The sequence below is a fragment of the Bos indicus x Bos taurus genome, chromosome 21 (genome assembly GCF_003369695.1).
Source record: "Bos indicus x Bos taurus breed Angus x Brahman F1 hybrid chromosome 21, Bos_hybrid_MaternalHap_v2.0, whole genome shotgun sequence".
Lineage (NCBI taxonomy): Eukaryota > Metazoa > Chordata > Mammalia > Artiodactyla > Bovidae > Bos > Bos indicus x Bos taurus.
This window is the reverse complement of record NC_040096.1, coordinates 55,998,198-56,021,402: the sequence shown is the minus strand read 5'-3', so window position 1 is coordinate 56,021,402 and position 23,205 is coordinate 55,998,198. Positions and strand designations below refer to the sequence as shown.

Here is a 23,205-nt window from a genome sequence, read left to right as displayed (position 1 = left end):
ACTTGCAGATTGCGAGCCCTACGGTAACTCCTCCAGCGGAGAAGCAGCGCAGACGCCTGCATCCGCCATTAGCAAGCGGGGGCTGGGCAGGGAGGCGCGGCGCGGGCTGCATCGCTGAGAGTAAGAATCTGGCCTGAATACCCTGAGCACTATCTGAGCGAAATAATTTGGGACTGTGGGATATCTACCATGCGAAAAGCCAGCCCTAACCTAAGACACTGCCAGCCCGCGCACGGAACAAAGGACTAAACAGAGGTAGCCGGCTGCAAACCTTACCCCTCCGGTGACAGGCAGCCAGAGCCAGAAGGGGGCAATCGCAGCCCCAGAGAGACATTATGTATAAAACTGGCTTCTTTGCTAACTAAAACTTATTGGGGGTCTGGACGGTCAACATCTGCCTGAGAAGGTGCGCCGGTTTTACACCCAGATAACCAAGTGGCGGGGAGGCGATAAGTCGCAGCATTGGCGCTCGCCAAACACCTCATCACCTGAGCTGCTCGGACCTGGGAAGAGCACAAAACGCAGCCCCAACTGAGTCTGCGCCTCTGAGGACTACCTGAGTGCCTGAACCTGAGCGGCTTGGACCTGGGAGGTGCATGCAACCCAGGGCCAGCCTCAGATTGTTCCCGGCGGAACAACCTAGAGCCTGAGCAGTGTGGGCAGGGAGGCTACACGCGCCGTGAGCGGGGGCAGACCCAGTGTGGCTGAGGCACTGCGAGCACACGCCAGTGTCATTTGTTTGCAGCATCCCTCCCTCCCTCCCCATAGCGCGACTGAACAAAGAGAAGAAATACAGCTCCACCCACCAGAACACCGACACAAGCTTCCCTAACCAGGAAACCTTGACAAGCCACCTCTATATACCTACACACAGCGAGGAAACGCCACAATAAAGAGAACTCCACAAACTGCCAGAATACAGAAAAGACTCCCAAACTCAGCAATTTAAACAAGATGAAGAGACAGAGGAATACCCAGCAGATAAAGGAACAGGATAAATGCCCACCAAACCAAACAAAAGAGGAAGAGATAGGGAATCTACCTGATAAAGAATTCCAAATAATGATAGTGAAATTGATCCAAAATCTTGAAATTAAAATGGAATCACAGATAAATAGCCTGGAGACAAGGATTGAGAAGATGCAAGAAAGGTTTAACAAGGACCTAGAAGAAATAAAAGAGAGTCAATATATAATGAATAATGCAATAAATGAAATTAAAAACACTCTGGAGGCAACAAATAGTAGAATAACAGAGGCAGAAGATAGGATTAGTGAATTAGAAGATAGAATGGTAGAAATAAATGAATCAGAGAGGATAAAAGAAAAACGAATTAAAAGAAATGAGGACAATCTCAGAGACCTCCAGGACAATATTAAACGCTACAACATTCGAATCATAGGAGTTCCAGAAGAAGAAGACAAAAAGAAAGACCATGAGAAAATACTTGAGGAGATAATAGTTGAAAACTTCGCTAAAATGGGGAAGGAAATAATCACCCAAGTCCAAGAAACCCAGAGAGTCCCAAACAGGATAAACCCAAGGAGAAACACCCCAAGACACATATTAATCAAATTAACAAAGATCAAACACAAAGAACAAATATTAAAAGCAGCAAGGGAAAAACAACAAATAACACACAAGGGAATTCCCATAAGGATAACAGCTGATCTTTCAATAGAAACTCTTCAAGCCAGGAGGGAATGGCAAGACATACTTAAAATGATGAAAGAAAATAACCTACAGCCCAGATTATTGTACCCAGCAAGGATCTCATTCAAGTATGAAGGAGAAATCAAAAGCTTTTCAGACAAGCAAAAGCTGAGAGAATTCTGCACCACCAAACCAGCTCTCCAACAAATACTAAAGGATATTCTCTAGACAGAAAACACAAAAATGGTGTATAAACTCGAACCCAAAACAATAAAGTAAATGGCAACGGGATCATACTTATTAGTAATTACCTTAAATGTAAATGGGTTGAATGCCCCAACCAAAAGACAAAGACTGGCTGAGTGGATACAAAAACAAGACCCCTATATATGTTGTCTACAAGAGACCCACCTCAAAACAGGGGACACATACAGACTGAAAGTGAAGGGCTGGAAAAAGATTTTCCATGCAAATTGGGACCAAAAGAAAGCAGGAGTCACAATACTCGTATCAGATAAATTAGACTTTAAAACAAAGGCTGTGAAAAGAGACAAAGAAGGTCACTACATAATGATCAAAGGATCAATCCAAGAAGAAGATATAACAATTATAAATATATATCCACCCAACATGGGAGCACCGCAGTATGTAAGACAAATCCTAACAAGTATGAAAGGAGAAATTAACAATAACACAATAATAGTGGGAGACTTTAATACCCCACTCACACTTATGGATAGACCAACTAAACAGAAAATTAACAAGGGAAAAAAAAAAAAAACATGTATCTATAAAGTTCACTAAAGCAAAGCACAGTAAAATGAGGTATGGCAATAAAAGGCGTTAAATTTATCAAATAAAAAAAATAAATAAAGTGCTGAAAAATTAAAAAAAAAAAAAAATTTACCCTTTCCCTTTTACTCTTCCTTCCTTCCTGAAGATCTAGACTTCCATTTGTACCTCAGTCAGAGAGCTTCTTGTCGTATTTCTTTGGGTGCACTCTGCTATTGGTGAATATTCTCTTCTTTTGTTTTTCTGAAAATGTCTTTATTTTGCTTTCATTTAAAAAATAAATAAATAAATAAAATTGTCAAGTTAGCCACATTTAAAAAGTGAAGGGAAGCAGGTGGTATTAATCCTAAATAATATATTTTGTTTACACAGATACTTCACATCCGTTTTTTAGTTAAGTCTTTGCTGCTAAGTCACTTCAGTCGTGTCCAACTCTGTGCGACCCCATAGACGGCAGCCCACCAGGCTCCCCTGTCCCTGGGATTCTCCAGGCAAGAATACTGGAGTGGGTTGCCATTTCCTTCTCCAATGCATGAAAGTGAAAAGTGGAAGTGAAGTCCCTCAGTCGTATCTGACTGTTAGCGACCCCATGGACTGAAGCCTACCAGGCCCCTCTGTCCATAGGATTTTCCAGGCAAGAGTACTGGAGTGGGGTGCCATTGCCTTCTCCGAGTTAAGTCTTTAGGACTTGCTATATTTGCCCTGCTCGTCTTGGCGAGGACTGGCTGTGTTGTTTCTGTCTGTTTTTCTGGCTGCGTTTTAAGTGCTCAGCAGCCACTTGTTGCCCACAGCTGTCAGATTGGGCAGTGGCCCTTTGGGTCCTTTCTAATTATCACGAGTTGGATAATACTGAGATGGGTGTCTGTTTTTTTTTTTCCTTTTGGCTGTGCTGGGTCTTCTCTGGTGCTCCGGCTTTTCTCTAGTTGCAGCGAGCAGGGGCCGCTCTCCACTTCCGGTGCTCGGGCTTCTCATTGTGGTGGTTTCTCTTGCTGCGGAGCACGGGCCCTTGGGCGTGCTGGCTCAGTGCTTGTAGCTCCCGGGCTCTGTAGCACAGGCTCAGTAGGTGCGGCCCACGGGCTCAGTTGTTCCGTGGCATGTGGGATCCTCCCGGACTGGGGTTCAAACCTTTGTCTCCTGCATTGGCAGGCGTACTCTTTACCACTGAGCCCCCGGGGAGGCCTGAGATGGACGTCTTGGCGCACGTGGCGTTTTCCTTCTTTCGGAAGCTGGCCTCCCAGCAGCAGACTCACGGGGTCACACCATTTTTAAGACACTGTTGATCTGTATTTCAGCTGCTATCCCGACTCAAGGGGAACTTGGAAGAAGAAAACCATCACCTCTTGAGCCAAATCCAGCTGTTGAGCCAGCAGAACCAGATGCTTCTAGAACAGAACCTGGAGAACAAGGAGCAGTACCACGAGGAACAGAAGCAGTACATGTAAGGGGCCCGGGTGATGGGGATCCTGGCTTCCCCGTGCCAGGCCAGAGCAGCTCCGGGGCCCGTCAGTGTCCTGAGGGCAAGGGCAGGCCAGCTTACCAGCCTGTCCTCCTCTCTCTTGCCCTGGAGTGGTTCTGGGTTTCTGCAGGTAGTGGCATTTGGCTTTCGTTAGATTTTTAAAGGCACTGCCCACCGCCAGAAGCTTTTTACTCTGCTTTTGGAATTAAGTGCACTTCTAAAAATACAAGCGTGCCACCGAGAAGTAGCTCAGGGAAAGAATTCACTTCGAAGGCTGAGCACAGATGCCATTGCAGGACTCTTTCTCACTCATGTCTGTGTTCGATGATCATCTGGAGGGTGGGTGACCAGTGTGCCATGGTGTTTATTTCTCCCGGCTTTACATGGGCCTTGCGAGATGCACAGCGATCTGGTGAATGGGAATTGGTGGGACCGATGGGATATGACTAGAGCTGTGTCCATACCAGAGGTTGAGGAGCTTCAGGGAGATGGAGAAGGAAGAGATCGGGTTAATGCTGCTGATGCAGGACGGGGACAAGCAGGGCAGCTGGGGGGATGTGGAGGTGGAGCATGGCAGGGGCCTGGGTGCAGGGAACCTGGAGGAGCCCCAGCAGAGGAGGCGCCGATGCCTGGCTCACAAGTCGGGATACACCAGGAAGTGTTATAGGATGCTGGTCCAGCCAGACCTAGGAAGCTGCCAGAGATGAGCTCAGGAGGCTTGGTACTGAGATGTGGCACAGACGTGAAGTAACACAGGATGGGTCCATGGATTCAGGGGGTTTCCACCACTCTGCTGTGGCGGTTGGACTGTCCTTGCTGTGGGCAGGAGCGCCTGGCTGGCTTGGGGAAGGAAAGAGACGTTGTAGAGGGGCGTGGTCTCGTCCAGCTCTCAAGTGTCCTGAGACTTGTTTGTTATCCTCCCGGTTTCACCTCCACGTTCAGAGGTGGCTCACCACCTACCAGAAAATGCTTTGCATCAAAAACCACACCATAATTTTGGGGGTAGAAACGACCGTTGCCTGAAGTTGGCCCTCTGTAATCCAGCGGATAATAATCGCTGCAGACGCCGGGCAGGTGCTAACTAGAAGAGGAGGCGCCTGGACCCCAGGGGGATGGGTGGATGACAGTTCTGCATTAGAGAGCGTCTGCAGAGGGCCATGGGTTGGCAGGCTTCCCGGAGGCTGTTTCGAGTGGAGCAGAGTGCTGTTCCGGGGGCCGGGAGGGGCCTGGGCCTGCTCTCTGACTTTTCGTGCATCTGTGGGAGGCGAACCCAGCCACGGAAGCCCTCCAGGCTTAAGGCCACGCTGCAGGGCCATGAGGACAGAGGAACAAATCACAGGCCTCGAGTCAAGGGGGCTGACTCAAGCAGCGAGGGGTCGGGACCCAGTGGTTCCCAAAGCTGCCTCTCTGCATGAGGAGCTTCCTTCGTGGGGAATGCTTGGGAAAGTCCCTGGTTTGGGTGGAACCTTGGCAGTGCCTTGACAGAAAGAATCGTGAGCCATTGCCTCTGGCCCAGAAGCCTCATTTTCCAGTGAGAAAACCGAGGGTCCACGCTGTGAAGAGACCACCCAGGTGGTGAGAGGCTGGAGGGGACAGGAGTCGGTGGCCCTGTGGGCAGTGCTGTACGGAGTCCACCCGCAGGGCTCCCTGAGATAAAAGCACACCCTGCGAATCAGGAAGACCAGTGTCTCTCTCCCAGGAAGCAGAGGAGCTCTCTGGCAGCCCAGGGTTCAGGACGTGTCTTTCTGGTCTTTTCTGCATTTTTGGAAATAGAAACTGGTTTCCAGCATGTACAAGCTGGGAGATTTAGCTTCACGATCTTGAGTTTCTGGCTTCTCTGGGAAATGAGAAGATCCACCCCATCCCCCGACCCAGGTCTGCATTCGTTCCTACATGGCAGCAATCCCAGGTGGCTCACCATGCCTCAGGCCGCCCCGCCCTCCCTGGTCTTTCCAGGCCCACTGTGCTCCTCATCTTTTCTTTCTGGCCCCTGGAAGCTTTCAAGTTTGTTGCACAAAAGTGTAGTCAGAAACCCAACGTTGGAATGGGTCCGAGTCAGAGGTCTGCTTTCGCTAAGATGACTTTTTCCGCCCTGATGCCCACCTAGCATCTGAGGGCACACCTCACCCCACTACCGAGGTCTGGTTGATATGCACGCCCAGGAACTGGCGCTGAGTGTGACCCTGGGGTGTCCCACGTCCTGAATGACCAGGCCGGAAAGTCCTTGCTTCTGAGCTGGGTTTTCAGACGGTCAGGGGTTTGCTTCCTTGAGGTCACTCAGCTGGGTCCTGGGTGCTCGCAGGCCGCCTCGAGGCATTAGGACTTCCTGGGCCTGTATCCCGTGTTTCCATTCACATATTCCTGACTCAGTGACCAGGGTGGCCCACGTGACGTGTGCTGGGCCAGGTCCCAGGCCGAGCTGAGTGACTTCATTTTTCTGGCTTAAACCTGACTTGGTGGTCTGTCCCCTCTCTCCACAGAGACAAATTAAATGCGTTACGGAGACACAAGGAAAAACTGGAAGAAAAAATCATGGATCAGTACAAATTCTATGATCCTGCTCCAAAGAAGTGAGTTGACTTAAGTTTCAGGGGCTGAAACACGGAACAACAGATATTCCTTGTTCACGCTCAGGGCGAAAACAGTAGCCGTCGGGAGCAGCCCCCAGTTGTAGGGCCGGTGTCTTCCATGCTGGCAGGCCGCCTCTGTGCACATCCCTCCCACAGAGGAAAGATTTTAGAATTTCTCTCAGCCCTGTGCTGGGCTGTAGGGCTGGCTCCGTCCCCCGAGGCTACTGGCCCTGTGCATCAAGCAGCGCTTCCCCGGGCCTGGGCTCCAGGAGTTGGGCCCTACAGATGGTCCTGGCCCAGCCCAGCCTTGAAGTCAGAATCGCTGTGCATCCCTAATGGCCTCTCTGTTAAAATCACAGAACCACAGAGGTTCAGAACCTCAGTCCCAGCATTCCCTTTGGCAGATGGAGACACTGAGGCCCAGATGCAGAAGTGCAATGAGTTGTATAAGCACAGTTCAGTGCAGTTCAGCGGAGGAGGAGAATCCGGACATGGTTCTCTTTTCGATCCAGCAGAAGCCTTCTCTGTTTCCTGTTAGCTACAGCTTTTATCACTTACTCATTATAGTCCCTGTTTTTCATCCACACGGCCCACTCTTCACTGCCCTCTGCCACCACGTCCAGATTCCTCAGTGCGGGGAGTGGTCAGGGAATGCCAGCTTATTATTACACTTGCTGTGAACCTTAGCAGGGAATGAGGAGGAATGTGATGCTGAAAATGGCATTTTGGCAGAAAAATGGTCACCTAATAGATCACATTAGCAGAGCACTTCTTTTATTTCACAGAGGTAATCAAGAGTTAATGGGCAAGGGCTTCCCAGATGGCTCAGTGGTAAAGAATCTGCCTGCCCATGCAGGAGATGGGGGTTCAATCCCTGGTCAAGAAGATCCCCTGGAGAAGGAAACAGCAACCCACTCCAGTATTCTTACCTGGGAAATCCCATGGACAGAGGAACCTGGCAGGGGCAGTCCATGGGGCCACAAAGAGTTGGACATGACTTAGCGACTAGACGACTTCCCTTATGGTCCAGTGCCTTCCAATACAGGGGCTGTGGGTTCAGTCCCTGGTTGGGAAGCTAAGATCCTACATGCCTCCTGGCCAAAAATCCAGAACATAAACCACAGAAGCAATATTGCAACAAAGCCAAATACTTTTTAAATGGTCCACATTTTAAAAAAGAAAAAGGGTTAATGGGCGCACTTGAAGTTCTGTTTTTGCAAGAGAGTGGTGTGGATTTCTGCACCCATACGTGGTTCTACCATCCCTGAACTGTACCTGATTGAGAATTCCATTCTATCTCCTGAGCCCCAAATACAGTGCCATTATTCGAAACCCCAGTTACCTGCCACCTTCCTAGGCTGGTGATGGAGAGACCAGCCCATGTTGGGACACTGCACCCAGTGACCTGCTGGAGCAGGCAGTGAGGGTTGACTGTGTCCTAAAAATCTACTTCTCATTAGGAAAAACCACTGGATTGGAGCCAAAGCCTTAGTCAAACTCATCAAACCAAAGAAAGAGGGTTCCAGAGAACGCTTGAAGTCAACCACAGACAGCCCTCCCCGGCAGCTGGAGTCCCCAGACCCGACCTTGCCATCTGCTTCTCAGCCGCTCAGATCTCAGCCCGAGAACCCCGAGTCCACCCCATTGGGCTCAAGCTGCCCAGAAGAACGTGACTCCCATAATGGGCCCCTGGGAAAAGGTAGGTATGCTGACCTGGCTGGCGGAGGTGGGCCTAAGGGACCCTCTCACTGGACAGGGTAGAGGGAGGTGGCATGTAGATGTGCACATGTGTGTGTAAGAGCCTGAAAGGGGTGTGTTAATAGCCAGGAAAATATACACCCATGTCAAATAAGAAGCATCACTAATCCTATAGACAATGAGAGGTACTCAGGCCAAAAGTGACACCCTCCAGGCACCAGAAGAAAGCTCAGTAGCATTGCTTGGGGATTTCCTTGTACAGGTTAGAGATTTAGAGTAAGCTGTCTCTGTAGGGACATCCCAGGCACATTTCATGGGTAATAGGCACGTATGGGATCTCAGCAAGTCCGTGTGTGGTTTCAGTCTTTTTCATAACTTGGAAAGGCAGGCAGGTTTTCTTCTCAGCCTGACCTGGCCTTCAGTCCTACCAGCCAGGGCGTTTGGCTTAATCTTTCCATGAAGACTGTCCTTCTGAGTTTGCCAGAGGTTCTGAAACGGACTTCTAGTTGAATGTGCTTCATGTCATCAAATCTAAGAGGCTGTCAATTATAAACTGCACAATTACTCTACATACCGCTGGCAATCCAATGATGTAGAACTTTACCACTTAGAACTGTTACCATCCTCTGGTTGAAAAGCTCTTCTAAAGGACTTAATTAGATAGATTTTTGTGTACACACATGAAAGGAAAATATAAACAAAATATATTGGTTGTGGCAGCAACAATTTTGTCACCGTTTCGTCTGGACCCCCCAGTGGTGACTCTAAGATACTGTGGAAGCTGCACCCTGATTTCAGTGATGTTAAGATTTGGGGGTGGGAGATGTACATCTTAGAACTGATTAAACACAGCAGTTACTTCAAACATTGTTCAGTTTCCAAATTTACTTTCAAATATCATTGCTCGGATTATTTATACCAAACCTACAGCCTGAGTAATGTAAATTTTTATGAAAGACACCAGGACTTCCTGAAGATCAGGCCTGTGCCTGAGACCCCCACGTGGGGGCTGACATTACACCACTAAGAGCCAGTGACAAGCCACCTCTGCTGAGTGGGATGTGCACAGGCCTTTCAGGAGGCTGGGTTCACAGGTACTGTCGTGTCACTTTCAAATGCACAAAAGCGAGTGCTTTCACACATTGTTTGGGGACTATTTGCACTCCCATTCTTCGCAGGAGGTCAGATTATGTAAAAGGCTCTTGTTCGGGTCAGTGATGATGAAACTCAAAGTTTGTTTTCATCTAGGCAGGTTCTCTGGCCCCTAGTTTTCATATTGGCTCTTTAATTGTTTTGACATTCATCACCTCAACTTGTATTAAAGTTGGCTTAATGAACTATACCGGAGCAGGTTGCCATTTCCTCCTCCAGGAGATCTTCCCCACCCAGGGATTGAACCCACATCTCCTGCATTGCAGGCAGATTCTTTACCACTGAGCCACCAGGGAAATCCTCAATTAACCATAATCAGCCCAATTGAGTCAGGAAAACGTTCATGGGGAAAAATTGCTTGTACCAATCCATGAGTGAGCAAGTCAGCGATAATTATTAACAGCAGCCATTCATTGGATGCCTTTTTGGGGGCAGCCAGCACCTTTTTAATTTACTTTATCTGCCTCATTTAGTCCCAACTGCCCTGTGAGGTAGGCATGATTAATCATCCCCTTTTCAGAGCTGAGAAAGCGAGGCTTAACAAGGTGAGACACATGCTGCTGTAATAAGTGACAAAGCTTAGATTTGAACACAGGCCTGTTAATCCGGGAATCTGAGCTCTAGGCCACCAAGTGCACTACCTGCAGTGAAAGCTGATTAAACATGTTGCCTAACAGATGTTAGGCATGCCCCCAGCAGAGCTAAGGGCCCCAGCGTCACATCGTCAGTCCCTTACCGATGGTGTGAATATTGACCACCAGGTGGCGCTATGGAGGAAGAAACAATGGAGGTTCTGGTTCCAAATTTAATTCTAAGTCAGAAATTGGATGTATTGGTTATGTTTCTGTATGACCTGTTCAAAAAGTTAGACTAATTGTCTGCTCTGATAATTTTTATTTCTTATAAAAATTAGAAATAATTTAAAAGTCATGTAATAGAAGAAAGGGTATAGTAATTCTTGGTGTTTTGGAGTATGAAAAAGAGGTATTTTCATTATTTTTTTAACTCATTTTGCCAAAAGTTATTTCAGATGTATAAGAATTATTGGTGAATAATAGTCAGGTTGACTGTTTTATTACAGCAGGCCAGAAAAGTGTTGTTTCCAAAGTCTTTGAACAGGAATGAGAGTAACACATGAGCCAAATTGTCAGGGAGTCGGTCATTAAAATGGATGAGTAAGAGAAGCTGGGTCCTAAATTAATGAACATTCTTATTTAATAATTTAACACATTGAAATTGAAAATCATCTAAGCCCTTGGCTCCGTGAGCAATATGTAATTCTCTTCACGTGCTGAGTAAAGTGTTGGCACTGAGATGCCGCTAAATTAATTAAATTGAGGCAGAGCATAAATGATTCACTGACTCCTGATTCCAGTCTTGTCGTGGTTTTTGTTTCCATCTTTCCTGGACTGGATTCTGATTTCCAAAGTACACTGAACTAATTTAGAGTTACATGTTATTATTCATTTCATTTATTTGTCGTGTTTTTTTTTTTTTTTTTTTTCTTTTTTCCTTCCCCTCTTGGGTTATCCTGGGGATAACGATTTAGCAACTCAGCGCAAAAAGAGTCCCTTTTTGAGAAGCAAAAGCAAGGACAAAGACAAGTCTCCAACGGCCCACCCGGCTCTCTCTAAACGCCTGCGGTTCTGGTCTTCCTCTGACATCCCATCCTCTCCTAATGAGCCTCTCCCCTTTTCAGAAATTGGAGACTTCTAATCCTTTTCCTTTACCATGTGTCTTCATCATGTATCCTCCTTCATTTCTGAAATTCAAACAAACGGAAAAAAAAAAAAAAACAGTACCTAAAGGCCAGATGACCCCTAGCGGACCCCTCCTCCTAACCCCAATTCCAGGCCAGACTTTAAAGTAGCCAGCGTGGATTCTGATTTCAAAAGAGAAGATGAGTTGCCACACCCTCTGGACCGATTCTCCAGCACAGCACAGTTGTAGGGGCGCCTCGGGACATGCGTGCCCAGGTCCTGGGGCCAGGATGTCCGTGCTGAGTAAGTCCAGTGGCCGTGTGCTGCCCCCCACCCTTGCACCCGCAGGCTTTTGTCAACGCTCAAGAATAAAGCAGAGCTGGTCAGTTGTCGCTATGCTTCCTAAAATATACGGCCTCTGTCAAGTGAGTTTTTTTTTTTTCCCTTAAGGCTTATCTTGAAGCAGCTAAAATTTAAAACTGCTGCCCTATTCTCCTCTTTCTTTGTCAGAGCCCTGAATTGATGGCTTTTGCCAAATAGGGTCCTTTTTAGAGGTGTTGTATGTTTTGAAGGATTTACTGTGCTCCATGCAAGCGTTTTGAATAATTGCATCGATGATGCCCAGCCAGAGGCCAGCCCAGAATGAAGCTTTATGACTGTGCTGTCATTCTCTGAACATCTCTGGTGCTGAAGTTAAAGCAGCGGTGGACAGAAAGAGCATCAGCAGGCCAGTCACGCCCAGAGCGGGAGAAAGGCTGGTCGAGACAGGCCTTTAGCTACTGCAATTTCTTTCTGTCTTCAATCATTCTTGTTCCATCTTCATGATTTTTGCCACCTCTGTCCATCACCTGTGTGGTTACTGACATATTTCCCCTTGGACTGACCCACCATTTCCACTTAAATTTATCCTCAAAGGATAGATTATTACCTGTACTGTAAATGGAGAGCCAGTACCATTAAAAACAAGGTAACTGTTTAAAAAAATAAGTCCACACGTATTGAAATGCTGATTTCAAAGTTGGCTGATGTGGTACCGCCTTCTCTCTCACTCGCCGCCTTGGGAACCCTGGGCTGCTGTGGTCCCGGCCCCCTGTCCTCTGAGCATGCTGCTGGAACGGTGCTGTTTCTCTGCTGTTCGTGCTAACTGTTTGGTCATCTCCACCTCCCCGCCACCTGCTCCTGCTCTTAACTTCACCTGTTGGATGTCTGCCCCATGCATCCCACCAGACTTGAATCTTGCTTCTCATCAAGGTTATCTTTCAGAATCCAAATTCTACCTTGATTTCAAGTCATGATAAGATGTAGGCGATTAAAACTTCACCGTGAATCCAGACTTGGAGTGGCTGAGGGGCCAGCAGGGTCAGGTCCATGAAGGAGGGGAGGGGAGGGGCCTGAGAGCCCGGCAGTGGGTGAGGCTCTGGGTCTGCAGCCTTGGGGTGCCTGGAGTGAGACGCCATGGGAGACAGTGTGGTCCTAATGCTCACAGGAACTCCAGCTGCGTTCGTTTCTGTCTCGTATTTGGAGAGCCCATCCCCTTTCTTACTACGAGATAGGTGGAGGGTTGGGTTTTATAAAAATGCTTTTAAATAGGATTTTACTTAACTTTGACAAGAGTATATTTTCATGGTAGAAAACTTCGAGATTGTGGAAAAGCATAAGTCAAGATAAAAATCCTTCTGGTAGTCAGTCTCACCATGCAAACATTAAAGATCTCTTAAATTCTTGTTAAGGTGACAATCAACTTTTTCTGAGTTTATAAGTGAAGCCAGTTGGCAAGATGCACGTCCTGGACCTCAGGGCCTCAGCCTTAGGTTGCAGTGATCCTGAGCAGACATCTACCAGAATCTTTTTTATTTTTATTTTAGATTCAATTTTTACTGGAGAATAGTTGCTTTACAATGTGTTAGTTTCTACCGTACAGCAAAGTGAATCAGCTGTACGTATATACATATCCCCTCTTTTTTGGATTTTCTTCTGCCAGGATCTTTTTACATCAGGGATTTGCATGATACACAGTGCTGGGTGGCAGGCGTGCCCTGTAGTTAATATGTTGAACTTCTACCAACATTTTCTTTGTCCTTCTGAGTTTTTCCTTTATTGTCTCCCAGCCAAAATTCTAGGGCTTGCAGTATGGCCCATCAGTGGAGCTGGGGTCTCTGATACAGGCCTGTAGCCAGGGCCCTCCTGTTTAAACCACAGCCCTGGGTCGGCAGGGAAGGGGGTGGCGTGGCTAGGGGGCAACTCAGCTTTTCGTCCGTGTGGTCTGTGTGCCCTGCTGCCCTTGCTTCTAGGCCTCCGTGTGGTCGCCCAGCCTGAGCCCAAGATTCTGCCAGCCCGTCTCTCAATGTCCTTTTCTGCCCCAGGCCCTGGGGACCTAAAGCCAAAGCGAGGGTCCCCGCACCGAGGCAGCCTGGACCACAAGGATGCCTCTGCTGACCCAGCCGTGAAGCCCTGGCCCCTGGAGCTGGGCCCCCGGCCCTGTTCGACCTCAGCCATCACTACAACCCCTTCCAGCGCCAGCTCCATCTCCCGGCACCCAGGCCGCACCAAAGGTGAGTCACGGGCCTCTCCAGAAACAAGAGGGCTGAGCATCTGGGGTTCAGGTCCTTCCTAAAGACCCCAGGCTCTCGGTGGGAGAAGGGGTCCCAGGCTGAGAGGTAGTGAGTAGGGTGGTTAAGTTGTGGGCAGGCTCTGGCATCATCCAGACACAGGTTCAGACTTCAGCCCTGCCTGCCAGCTGGGTGGGTAACTCTGGACAGATAAGAAGCCTGATCCCAAGCCACTGGAGGGGAAGCCCCGGGACCCACTCCCACAACCACCATGCAGAACTTGGTGGCACCAAGTAGGTCTAGAAGGGAGATAAGCCAGCATCTGGGCTAAAAGGAGGCATCCTCTCCAGCCCACCTTAGTAGAAGTCTGGAGGTTCATTCTCTGTGGAGGATACACAAGAGGGTCTCTGAACTGGAGGTGAGTTGATAGAGTGGAAGGCAAGTTTCCCAAGTCAAAAACAAGGGGGTTGTAGGGAAGGATTTACAAACTGAAGGTCTCCCAGGTTGCCAGTAGCTATGCGTGTTCACACCTTTAGACATGAAATTAAAATATTGTCCCAGTCGTCTGATCAACTTAAGAAGATCCCAGCTGAATGTCTCCATCAGATCTTGCCAGGTGAAGCCCAGCGACACCTCTAGAGCCTCTAGTAGCAGAGACCAAAACCAGTGTGAGAGGCAACAGTGAAACATCATGGAGTAAACAGACATAAGCACAGAGACAGGAGCTTTACGATGCCCGTCATTAACAGTCAGAGATGAGCAAAGCTGTTGCACCCATGAAACAAGAATAGGATGCTACCAAAAGAGGAGGGAGAGTACTGGGAAATTACCCAGAGAGGAACAGGTAAAGCTTAAAACCAAAAAAGACCTTCGGCTGTTAATTTAAAAATAGGAGATATCCAAAGACACAGCTAAAAGGACTGAAAGTAATTGCCTCTGAGGTGTTAGAAGTTGGAAAACAATACGTGGTTGTTATTTTTCACAGTAATAGCACCCACTCTGCTCTTAAAACCAGGGGCTTACACAACTTTGGTTTGACAGGCAAAGGCAGACAGGGTCCCTGCCCTTGTCCCGGTTGCTTATAAGTAGGAAGCCCCCCAGGGGAACAGGTGAATGGGGTGGGCACAGGAGAGGTGGGCAGCCTCTCCCCATTGCCGGCAGTCACTTACTGTTGGGCGTCAGTGGAGCTGTGCCGTGAGCTCTCTGGGAGAACCGTGCCCTGAGCCCGCGTGGCAAGGGTGTCTGTTGTCCACAGCCATCAGTCCCCGCTGGTTTCTGGAGCTCTGGGGTGCAGAGGCCCTGCCTGGTCCTGGGGGAGAGCTGGGAACACCATCTCCCCTCAGGGTTTTGGGGGGTCTCTGTGGTTCAAGGTCCAGCCCTCTGGGCTGACCCACAGGCTATCTCAGCCTGCATCCCGTCGGAGCCCAAGCCTGGAATCATCCTGGAATCATCACTGGCCTGCAGAGCAAGCACAAGGGCCTGTCACCATCGGTGCCCCCAGACTGCCCTCAGCAATTCCTTGGGGTTTTTTTTCCCTTCGATTTCACATGTGTGTCCTTTTCTTACACAGACGTCTTCTCTCTCAAAACATTTACTTATATTTCCTGAAAATATGCGGTGATGGTTAAAAATTTTAATACTGCTACTGCTACTAACAAAATCACCAAGCGATGTTTATTTCCTTTGTAATTTTTCTAGTGCTTAGATTCAATCTCATGAAGGATGCGCAGAGTTTTATATTCAAAATTCACTGGAATTTTTCTTTTATGGATTATGTTAGTGGGTTCATATACACTAAGGTTTATTTGTTTCTGTCTTCAATTGTAGAGTTTTTTCTTTTTTAAATTCTGTTTTTTACTACATAAAATATTTACATAATTTAAATCTAAATTACATAAAAAGGCATGCTTAGATTTCTAAGCCTCACGTCTCTCCCTTTCCCCTCCATTACATTCCAAAGTCACCCTATAGATAACCTTTTTTTTAGTTCCTTATTTATACTTTGTGTTTCTTTTTGCAAAAAATAAATAAATAAAAATATTACATCTTGGGGTTTTTTTTTTCACTTAGACATATATCATGGAGATCTTTCTCATTCTTTGTATAAGTACACAATAATTAAAATGTTGATATGACGGTATTCAACCAACCAGTCCCCAGAGTTGATTCCTAGAATTAGGATTGCTGGGTCAAAAGACGAGTACAAATATACTTCTCCTAAATAAGATTCCATATTTTTTTAAAGGTTCTTCAGAAAATTCTGATAATTAGCCAGGTTTAATGAGCCTACCTTGGAGAAGGCATTGGCACCCCACTCCAGTACTTTTGCCTGGAAAATCCCATGGACGGAGGAGCCTGGTAGGCTGCAGTCCATGGGGTCGCTAAGAGTCGGACACGACTGAGCGACTTCACTTTCACTTTTCACTTTCATGCATTGGAGAAGGAAATGGCAACCCACTCCAGTGTTGTTGCCTGGAGAATCCCAGGGACGGGGGAGCCTGGTGGGCTGCCGTCTATGGGGTCACACAGAGCTGGACACGACTGAAGCGACTTAGCAGCAATGAGCCTACATATCACTAGCCATATTTTACTATTGTAATCAAGGCAGCAAGTTTTAATTAAGCCACTACTTTGAGTTGGGCATTAGGTTGCTTAGTCACCAAGTCATGTCCGACTCTTTTCGTGACCCCGTGGACTGTAGCCTGCCAGGCTCCTCTGTCCATGGGATTTCCCAGGCGAGTTTACTGGTGTGGGTTGCCAATTTCCTTCTCCGGGGGATCTTCCCAACTCAGGGATCGAACCTGTGTCTCCTGCATTGGCAGGCGCTTGTCCTTACTACTGAGCCACCAGGGAAGCCCATTGGGCGTTAAGGGAGAACACAAAAAGTAGGATTCTGCTACCTTCAGTGAATTAAAAAAAGGAGTTGTCCTGCTGTCATCTCCTGGGAGACAGAACCTGCAGAGGAAGCCTTTAGATCATATCTAACTTAAATTTATTGGAGCACCGTTGATTAACAGTGTTGTGATTGTCGGTTTCTGCGGTGCATCAGAATGAATCAGTTATACATATATTCACTTTTTTAGATTCTTTTCCCAAATCGACCATTACAGAGTATTAAGTAGAGTTCCCTGTGCCATACAGTAGGTCCTTATTAGTTATATATAGTTATTTACAATAGTGTGAAGATCATACCTAACTTTGAGTGTCTCTCACTACCAGAATTTTTATAATAGGAGTCAGGGGTGGGTTGGAAACCCTTTTGCCACTTTGGAGGGACCCAGGGTCTACTGTCGGAAAGAAACTCGCAGGTCCGAGGCATAGGGCATTTGAGTCCCTCTCAGAGAGGGCCGTGGATGGCTGGCCTGTGCTTCTGGGTCTATTTCTGGAGTTGCCAGGGCAGGGCTATCTCCAGGGAGTCGGCCTCTCCGGTCAGGTGCTGGAATCTTTCCTTTGCCCTCCTCCTATGACCCGAAGGCAGTGTGGCCCCCAGACCAGAATTGCCGGCACGGCCTGGCCTTGGAGGTTGGGAAGTGGTCCTCAGGGCCCTAAATATTCAGCTCCTTTTGCAGTGTTAGGCCAGATCACTGCTGTAGCCCTCAAGCCCCAGTCACTGCACAGGCGGAAAGGGGATCTAAAGTTAAATAGGAGTCAGGAGTATGAGGCTTATACCAGCAGGAGGCACAGACGAGGCCAGGTCCACGCTCCCCCCGCCTCACCCGGAGCCAAGGGCTGCCACGACCCAGGTGCCAGGCGAGGTTCAGAAGTGGCCATCTGGCAGAGGGCCTGAGTTTCCCCATGGATGTTCCAGAACCCCTGACTCACTGTCCTGTTTTCACCACAGGCTATAATTCCGACGACAGCCTCTGCGAGCCGTCCTTGGAGCTCGAGTTCCTTCACCCCAGGCAGTACGGTGAGTGGTCAGCACAACACGCCCTTCCACCTGGATTCTCAGTCTTGTTCTCAGCAATAGTGCCTCTCCCTCAAGCTAAATCCTGCACAGAAGTCCAGTACACAAAACAGGTGAAAGTGGAGTTGCATGAAGTGGGGATGGGTCCACAGTTCGTCCAAGCTCCTTCCTTCCCCTCCCCAGGGGCCCGAGCATCTGACTTCTGCTTACATACCTCCAATGACAAGGAACTCACTACTTATGAAGCATCCCACTTCTGGAGACTTTAATTTCCCTTGCCTTAAAGCACCCCTCATGTTTGCCAGGATGTTCCAGTGACCCACACAGGGAGCACTGAGTTCGGGAAGATCTCTTGCCACCCTCACTTGCAGAGTGGCTCCAAGTTACATTTAGTCTTAGAAACTGTTAAAAGTACTTGCCATTTGAGTTAGGCATATTGTAAATTTCTGCGGAAGGGAAACCAAAATTATACTAACTTTCTCAAAAAATTAAAAGTGGATTTTTTTTTAATTTTGCAAAACAGAAGTCATAGGAAGGTTGGAAGATAATTCTTAAAAAAAAACCCTCAAAGTTTACATTTATTTCAGTTTACTTCTGATCAACAGTGTGTGGGAACTAGCTAGCATCTCTTAATTTTATGATACAGACATTCCCAGTTTATAGGCTCTGTGGTGACACAGGTTGACACAAGGAGCCCTTATGTCTTTGCACGGAGTGGTGGGCAACACAATCGCAAGGATCTCCTGCAACGTTCAGTAAACTGGAGTAGCCTGATTTATGCTTGTCAGCTGACCAGAAGGGTTTTCTTCCGAAGTATTTGATTCCTTGAGCTTCTCTTTTCAGGAAAAAAAAGGGCAAGGGGTTTTTGATGCAACAGTTAGATAAAAGTGCTTTTAGATCCCATTGATTTGTATCACAGTTTTCTTTAATGAAACTTAATTTCCTTTCTAAAGAGGGATGTGCATTTTTAAATTTCAAAAATTCCCCTTTCAACAAGAGGACTTATTTTGCTTTTATACCATGCACAAAAAAAAAAAAACGTGTATTTTTTGGCTCGTCCCCAAACCCGGTTTGCTAGTGAGTGTTCTCCAGATGCATGCTATTTGCAGTGAACACATCAGCACTTGGGAACTAGGTGCCCTAAAGACCCAGAAGAACAAGAGCAGATTTGCAGGCGGTGGGGGGAGGTGGCTTGTAAGCAGCGTGTCTTCCGTTTTCAGTGCGCTCAACACCAGCTGTGTGCTGGGAGGATGCAGAGATGACAGAAACACAGGGCCTGTCCCCCGGGGGTTCGCGGTCCAGCAGGACAAACTGATACAGGGCAGGCTGATAAGAGCAATGGTGCCCAGTGCAACCGGCGGAGGAGACCCAGAGGGGTGGCCCGCAGGCCTTGAAGGCACAGCCTGCCCGTGGCAGGGCCGGGGGGCACCGTCCCTGGTCCTGGCACTCAGTCTCTGATCCAAGAGCCACCGCAGACACGCTCGGCGCAGACGGCAGCCCCAAGGCCTGGTTCCCTCCAGCGCTCGTCACCATATAGGTCACTTGTTTCCTCCGGGACAGATGTGAATTTGAGATGGATGGGCTGAAGGACAGCAGACAGCTGGGAAAAGCGAGTGCTCCCTGTCCTGCTGAGGGTCCCAGCTCCTCCTCCTGGATCAGGGAACTGAAGTTGCACACATGTACGCACGTGAACACACACCACCATTTCCTGGCTCCCGCCCTCACCGAGCTGCACTGTCATCTAGGCAGGAGATTTCACACGTGTTCCAGGAAGATCTGTGCAGGAAGAGGGGTGGGGACCTGCACCCAACCCTCAGCTCACCCAGAGCAGCCCTTTTTTCATCTACTTTCTCAGTTCTGCATGAGAGCTTCTTCGTTAACAAAATCGTTTGAAGCCACAGCCCTAGACCTAACTTTAAAAAAACAAAAATCTGCACACAGTCGTTTCTGGACGCCCATACCTGGCACTCGGGGAAGTTAGCCATCCTCATGGGAGAACATGGGGTGTCCCGAAGCTCATCCTTCCAGGGCGTGCTCCGCTCCACTTCTGCAGTGACTTTGTTCCATAATTTTTCTCAGATTAGATGGTTTGGTCCAGGCTAGACCTGGTCACGGGCCTTTAGATTGAATGTTGGCATTTCCTTTCAGCATCCCGGCCGGGGAGCTTGGAGAGCAGTAGAAATGCGTCCAGCGGCAGCTCACCTCTTAACCTGAAAGGTGAGCTGGCCCTCCTTCTGGGCACTTTGCAGTGTCTGTGGGTCTTTGTGTTTATATTTGTAATTTTTAAAATACAGTTCCCCAAGACCTTCCACGCATTCGACACTTGTTGCATTCCAAGGCCACATCACGTGGTTTCAAGTGCAGGCCGAGAGTTTAAACGGATTTTAGTTCAAATCCCTTCACCCCCACTGACAGAGTCTGGGCACCTAGGCGAATTACCCACCCTCTGAATCCAAGTTACTTCATCTTTAGAAGGGGGATTGTGACTCTAGTTCCATTCCACTGTGGTCGGAGAACAGAGTGGCTTTGATTCTCAGGTTTTTTTAAGTTGATTTTATAGTGCAAAATATAGTCTGTCTTAATGAATGTTTCCCCTACGTCTGAAAAGAATGTGTTTGCTGTCCTGGGACCATAAACTCTTACACAAATTTTTTTCACTTCTTAGTGTCCATGTGACCATCTGGCTTATAGCAAGTGCTCAGTAAAGCTTTTAAATATATGAATGGATGAGAGCTAATGAGTGTGGTGAAAGTTGCTCAGTTGTGTCCAGCACTTTACGACCCCGTGGACTATAAAGTCCATGGAATTCTCCTGGCCAGAATGCTGGAGTGGGTAGCTGTTCCCTTCTCCAAGGGATCTTCCCAACCCAGGGATCGAACCCAGGTCTCCCGCATGGCAGGCGAATTCTTTACCAGCTGAGCCACCAGGGACCTTAGCACTACTAACAGTATGAACTTTAGCAGAAACCTTCCACGTTTATCTCAAACTATTTTGTTCTGAATTCTAAGCATCCCAGAGTGTTCTTCACGTGGAGAATCCCAGCCTGGGAGAAGTGTGCCCTGGGTTCTCGGGCAGGGTCCTCTTGTAGGTGAGCGGCAGGCAGCCCGGAGACCACTGGAGGCAGAAGAGGTCTGATGTGTGCTCTGTGCCGCCCGCCCTGACTCCAGGTTCCTCCGACCAGCTCCACGGCAGGTCCGAGAGCTTCAGCAGCGAAGACCTGATCCCCAGCAGGGACACGGCCACTCTGCCACGGGATGCCAGCACCCCGGGGCGCCCCGCCCTCAGCCGCCATGAGTACCCCCCACCACGGAACGGGCCTCTCCCCCAAGAGGGTGTCCAGAAGAGGAGCACAGCACAGCCCCACGGTGGGGCGCGGCCCTGTTCCACCTCCCCGAGCAGCGAGATGGTCACCCTGGAGGAGTTCCTGGAGGAGAGCAACCGGGACTCCCCGTCCCCCGTGAGTGGCCCTGGGGCTCAAAGGGACACAGCGGGTCCATCATCCCTTGCATACTCCCTGGATTGGGATAGCAGGCAGAAACTGGCAGCAGAAATACAGAGATGGAACAGGGGGCAGCCTAGGTGCGGGGCTCCTTAGATGGGGAGGAAGCCCACGAGCCTGCAGGGCCTGAGGCTGGCAGCCAGCCCCAGACCACAGAGGCTGTTTGCTCCATCTGTGGAGTGAGTGGGCAGAGCCTGGTGCCGGCATGGAGGGCAGGGATAGTGTGTGCCCACCGCTGCGAGCTTCTTGAGACATGTGCCCAGCACCCACTCTGGGCTTAGCATCTCACCGGGTTTTGAGGCAGAGCTCTGCGTGCCCACTTCCCCTGAGCCCTCACCAGCAGAGATCAGTTTCTTCTATAAAGAGCCAGAGAGTAAATATTTGAGGCTTCCCAAGCAGGACGGTCTCTGTTGCAGCCTCTCGATGCTACCATTTTAGTAGGAAAGCAGCTATGGACCATCTGTCAATGAGTCGGCATGGCTGTGTTCCAATAAAACTTGACTTATGGACATAGAAATTTGAATTTCATGCAGTTGTCTCATGTCCCAAAAGATTGTTCTTTAAGAAAAAGTCTTTTCCAGTCATTTTAAAGTGTAAAAACTATTCTTAGCTCACAGGCCATACAAAAAGGGGCCCCACACTGGACCTCCCACAGGTCTGGTTTGCTAACCTCGGTTCTGCAGATCTAAACCCAGACACCCCCATTATTAGGATTCCCTCCCATGTCACCTTTCCAGTGTCTCCATTTAGCTTTTCTGAAGCTGCGCATCTGTTCTTTCACATGTATATATGTGCATAATCAGTTGTGTCTGACTCTTTGCGACCCTATGGACTATAGCCCGCCAGGCTCCTCTGTCCATGGGATTTTCCCAGCAAGAATACTGGAGTGGGTTGCCGGTTTTTTTTTATATATATACTGTCTAAATTCAGTCCCCTGAGCTATTGGGTTATTGAACAGATGGCTTATATACTGTCTTCTTCTTGTTTAGTCACTAAGTCATGTCTAACTTTTTGCAACCCATGGACTGCAGCACACCAGGCTTCCCTGTCCTTTACTATCTCCTGGAGTTTGCTCAAATTCATGTCCATTGAGTCAGTGATGCCATCCAACCATCTCATCCTCTGTCGCCCCCTTCTCCTCTTGCCCTCAATGTTTCCCAGCATCATGGTCTTTTCCATAATTGAGATCTTTTAAGGTTTAAGGCTTCAGTGATGGCATCTCATTTCCCTTAAATAAATACAGTTGAACTTTCTGTAGCCACATGGTAAACTCTGTGACCCACATTAATGCGTTATATTGACACAGAGAACACAAAATATTTGTCTTGGAAATATTTATTGAGCAGGTACTGTGTCTTAGGCAATATGTATGTTGCCTGCTCTCAGAAAACAAAGCAAATGGGCCAATTTTTATAGCATACTTGCTAGATGCTTGGTCTTGTAGTTGGGTGGTGCCAAAGAATTATAAAACATGGCCCCTCCCCCTCTTCATTTATTTGCCTATCAAACACTTACTGTGGGCTAGAAACTAGGGAAACCAAGCTAAGAAGGACCAAAACCTTGCCCTCCAGAAGTTTATGGTCTGATGCAGTGGCTCTTAAACTCTAGCATTCGTCAGACTCACCTGGTAGGACACAGGCTGGACCCCAGGGATTCTGAGATTTTTGCATCTCTGCCGAGTTCCCAGATGGTGCTCTCACTGTCACTGGGGGTCCAGGCATCACAGGCTAAGGGGCACTGACCTGATGGAGCAAACGAGAAAAGTCCAGAAATCGAGGGTACCTGCAATTGAATGGCTCTTCTCCTCAATCCATTTCTGATTGTGTGCCTGTCCCAGTGGGTTTCCTATCCCTGGACAGATCTCAGGGGTCAGGTCCCCTTGCTTACAAGGGGCATGGCCCCTCTGCACTCAGCTTAGACCTATACAGACACTGTTGCTCAGGCCGCTATCAGCGCATGTCCCTTTTCAGCTTAAATGAGGCCAAAGCTGTCTCACTGCAGCAGTCTCTGTTGGAAGCTGGTGCTCAGCCTCTGAGAGCCACCTCCTTCCCCCTCCATCGGCCCAGGTGCTCACCCCACGAGCCCCACCTGACACTTCCATCCTCCCCCGATCAGGCCTAGAGAAGCCACCCATGCCTCCACTCCCTGAGTACTGGTGATGCTGGGAGAGCAGAGTCACACGATGGGCTCCCTGGGTGGCCTCCTGAAAGTGGGGATGAAGAGGCTAAC

At 48.5% G+C, this 23,205-nt stretch overlaps 1 protein-coding gene across 4 annotated transcripts in view; it reads left to right on the top strand.

The window, feature by feature from the left end:
- CCDC88C (coiled-coil domain containing 88C) overlaps positions 1 to 23,205 on the top strand; it is a 147,375-nt gene that overhangs the window by 120,371 nt on the left and 3,799 nt on the right. For 3 of the 4 annotated variants that reach the window (XM_027522093.1, XM_027522095.1, XM_027522096.1), the window contains 7 exons: positions 3,738 to 3,883; positions 6,382 to 6,471; positions 7,932 to 8,170; positions 13,385 to 13,573; positions 17,412 to 17,480; positions 19,626 to 19,694; positions 20,645 to 20,934. In XM_027522093.1, the coding sequence (XP_027377894.1) occupies positions 3,738 to 3,883; positions 6,382 to 6,471; positions 7,932 to 8,170; positions 13,385 to 13,573; positions 17,412 to 17,480; positions 19,626 to 19,694; positions 20,645 to 20,934 (1,092 nt within the window). The remainder of the gene's footprint in view (positions 1 to 3,737; positions 3,884 to 6,381; positions 6,472 to 7,931; positions 8,171 to 13,384; positions 13,574 to 17,411; positions 17,481 to 19,625; positions 19,695 to 20,644; positions 20,935 to 23,205) is intronic. The other variant, XM_027522094.1, reaches the window with a different exon arrangement.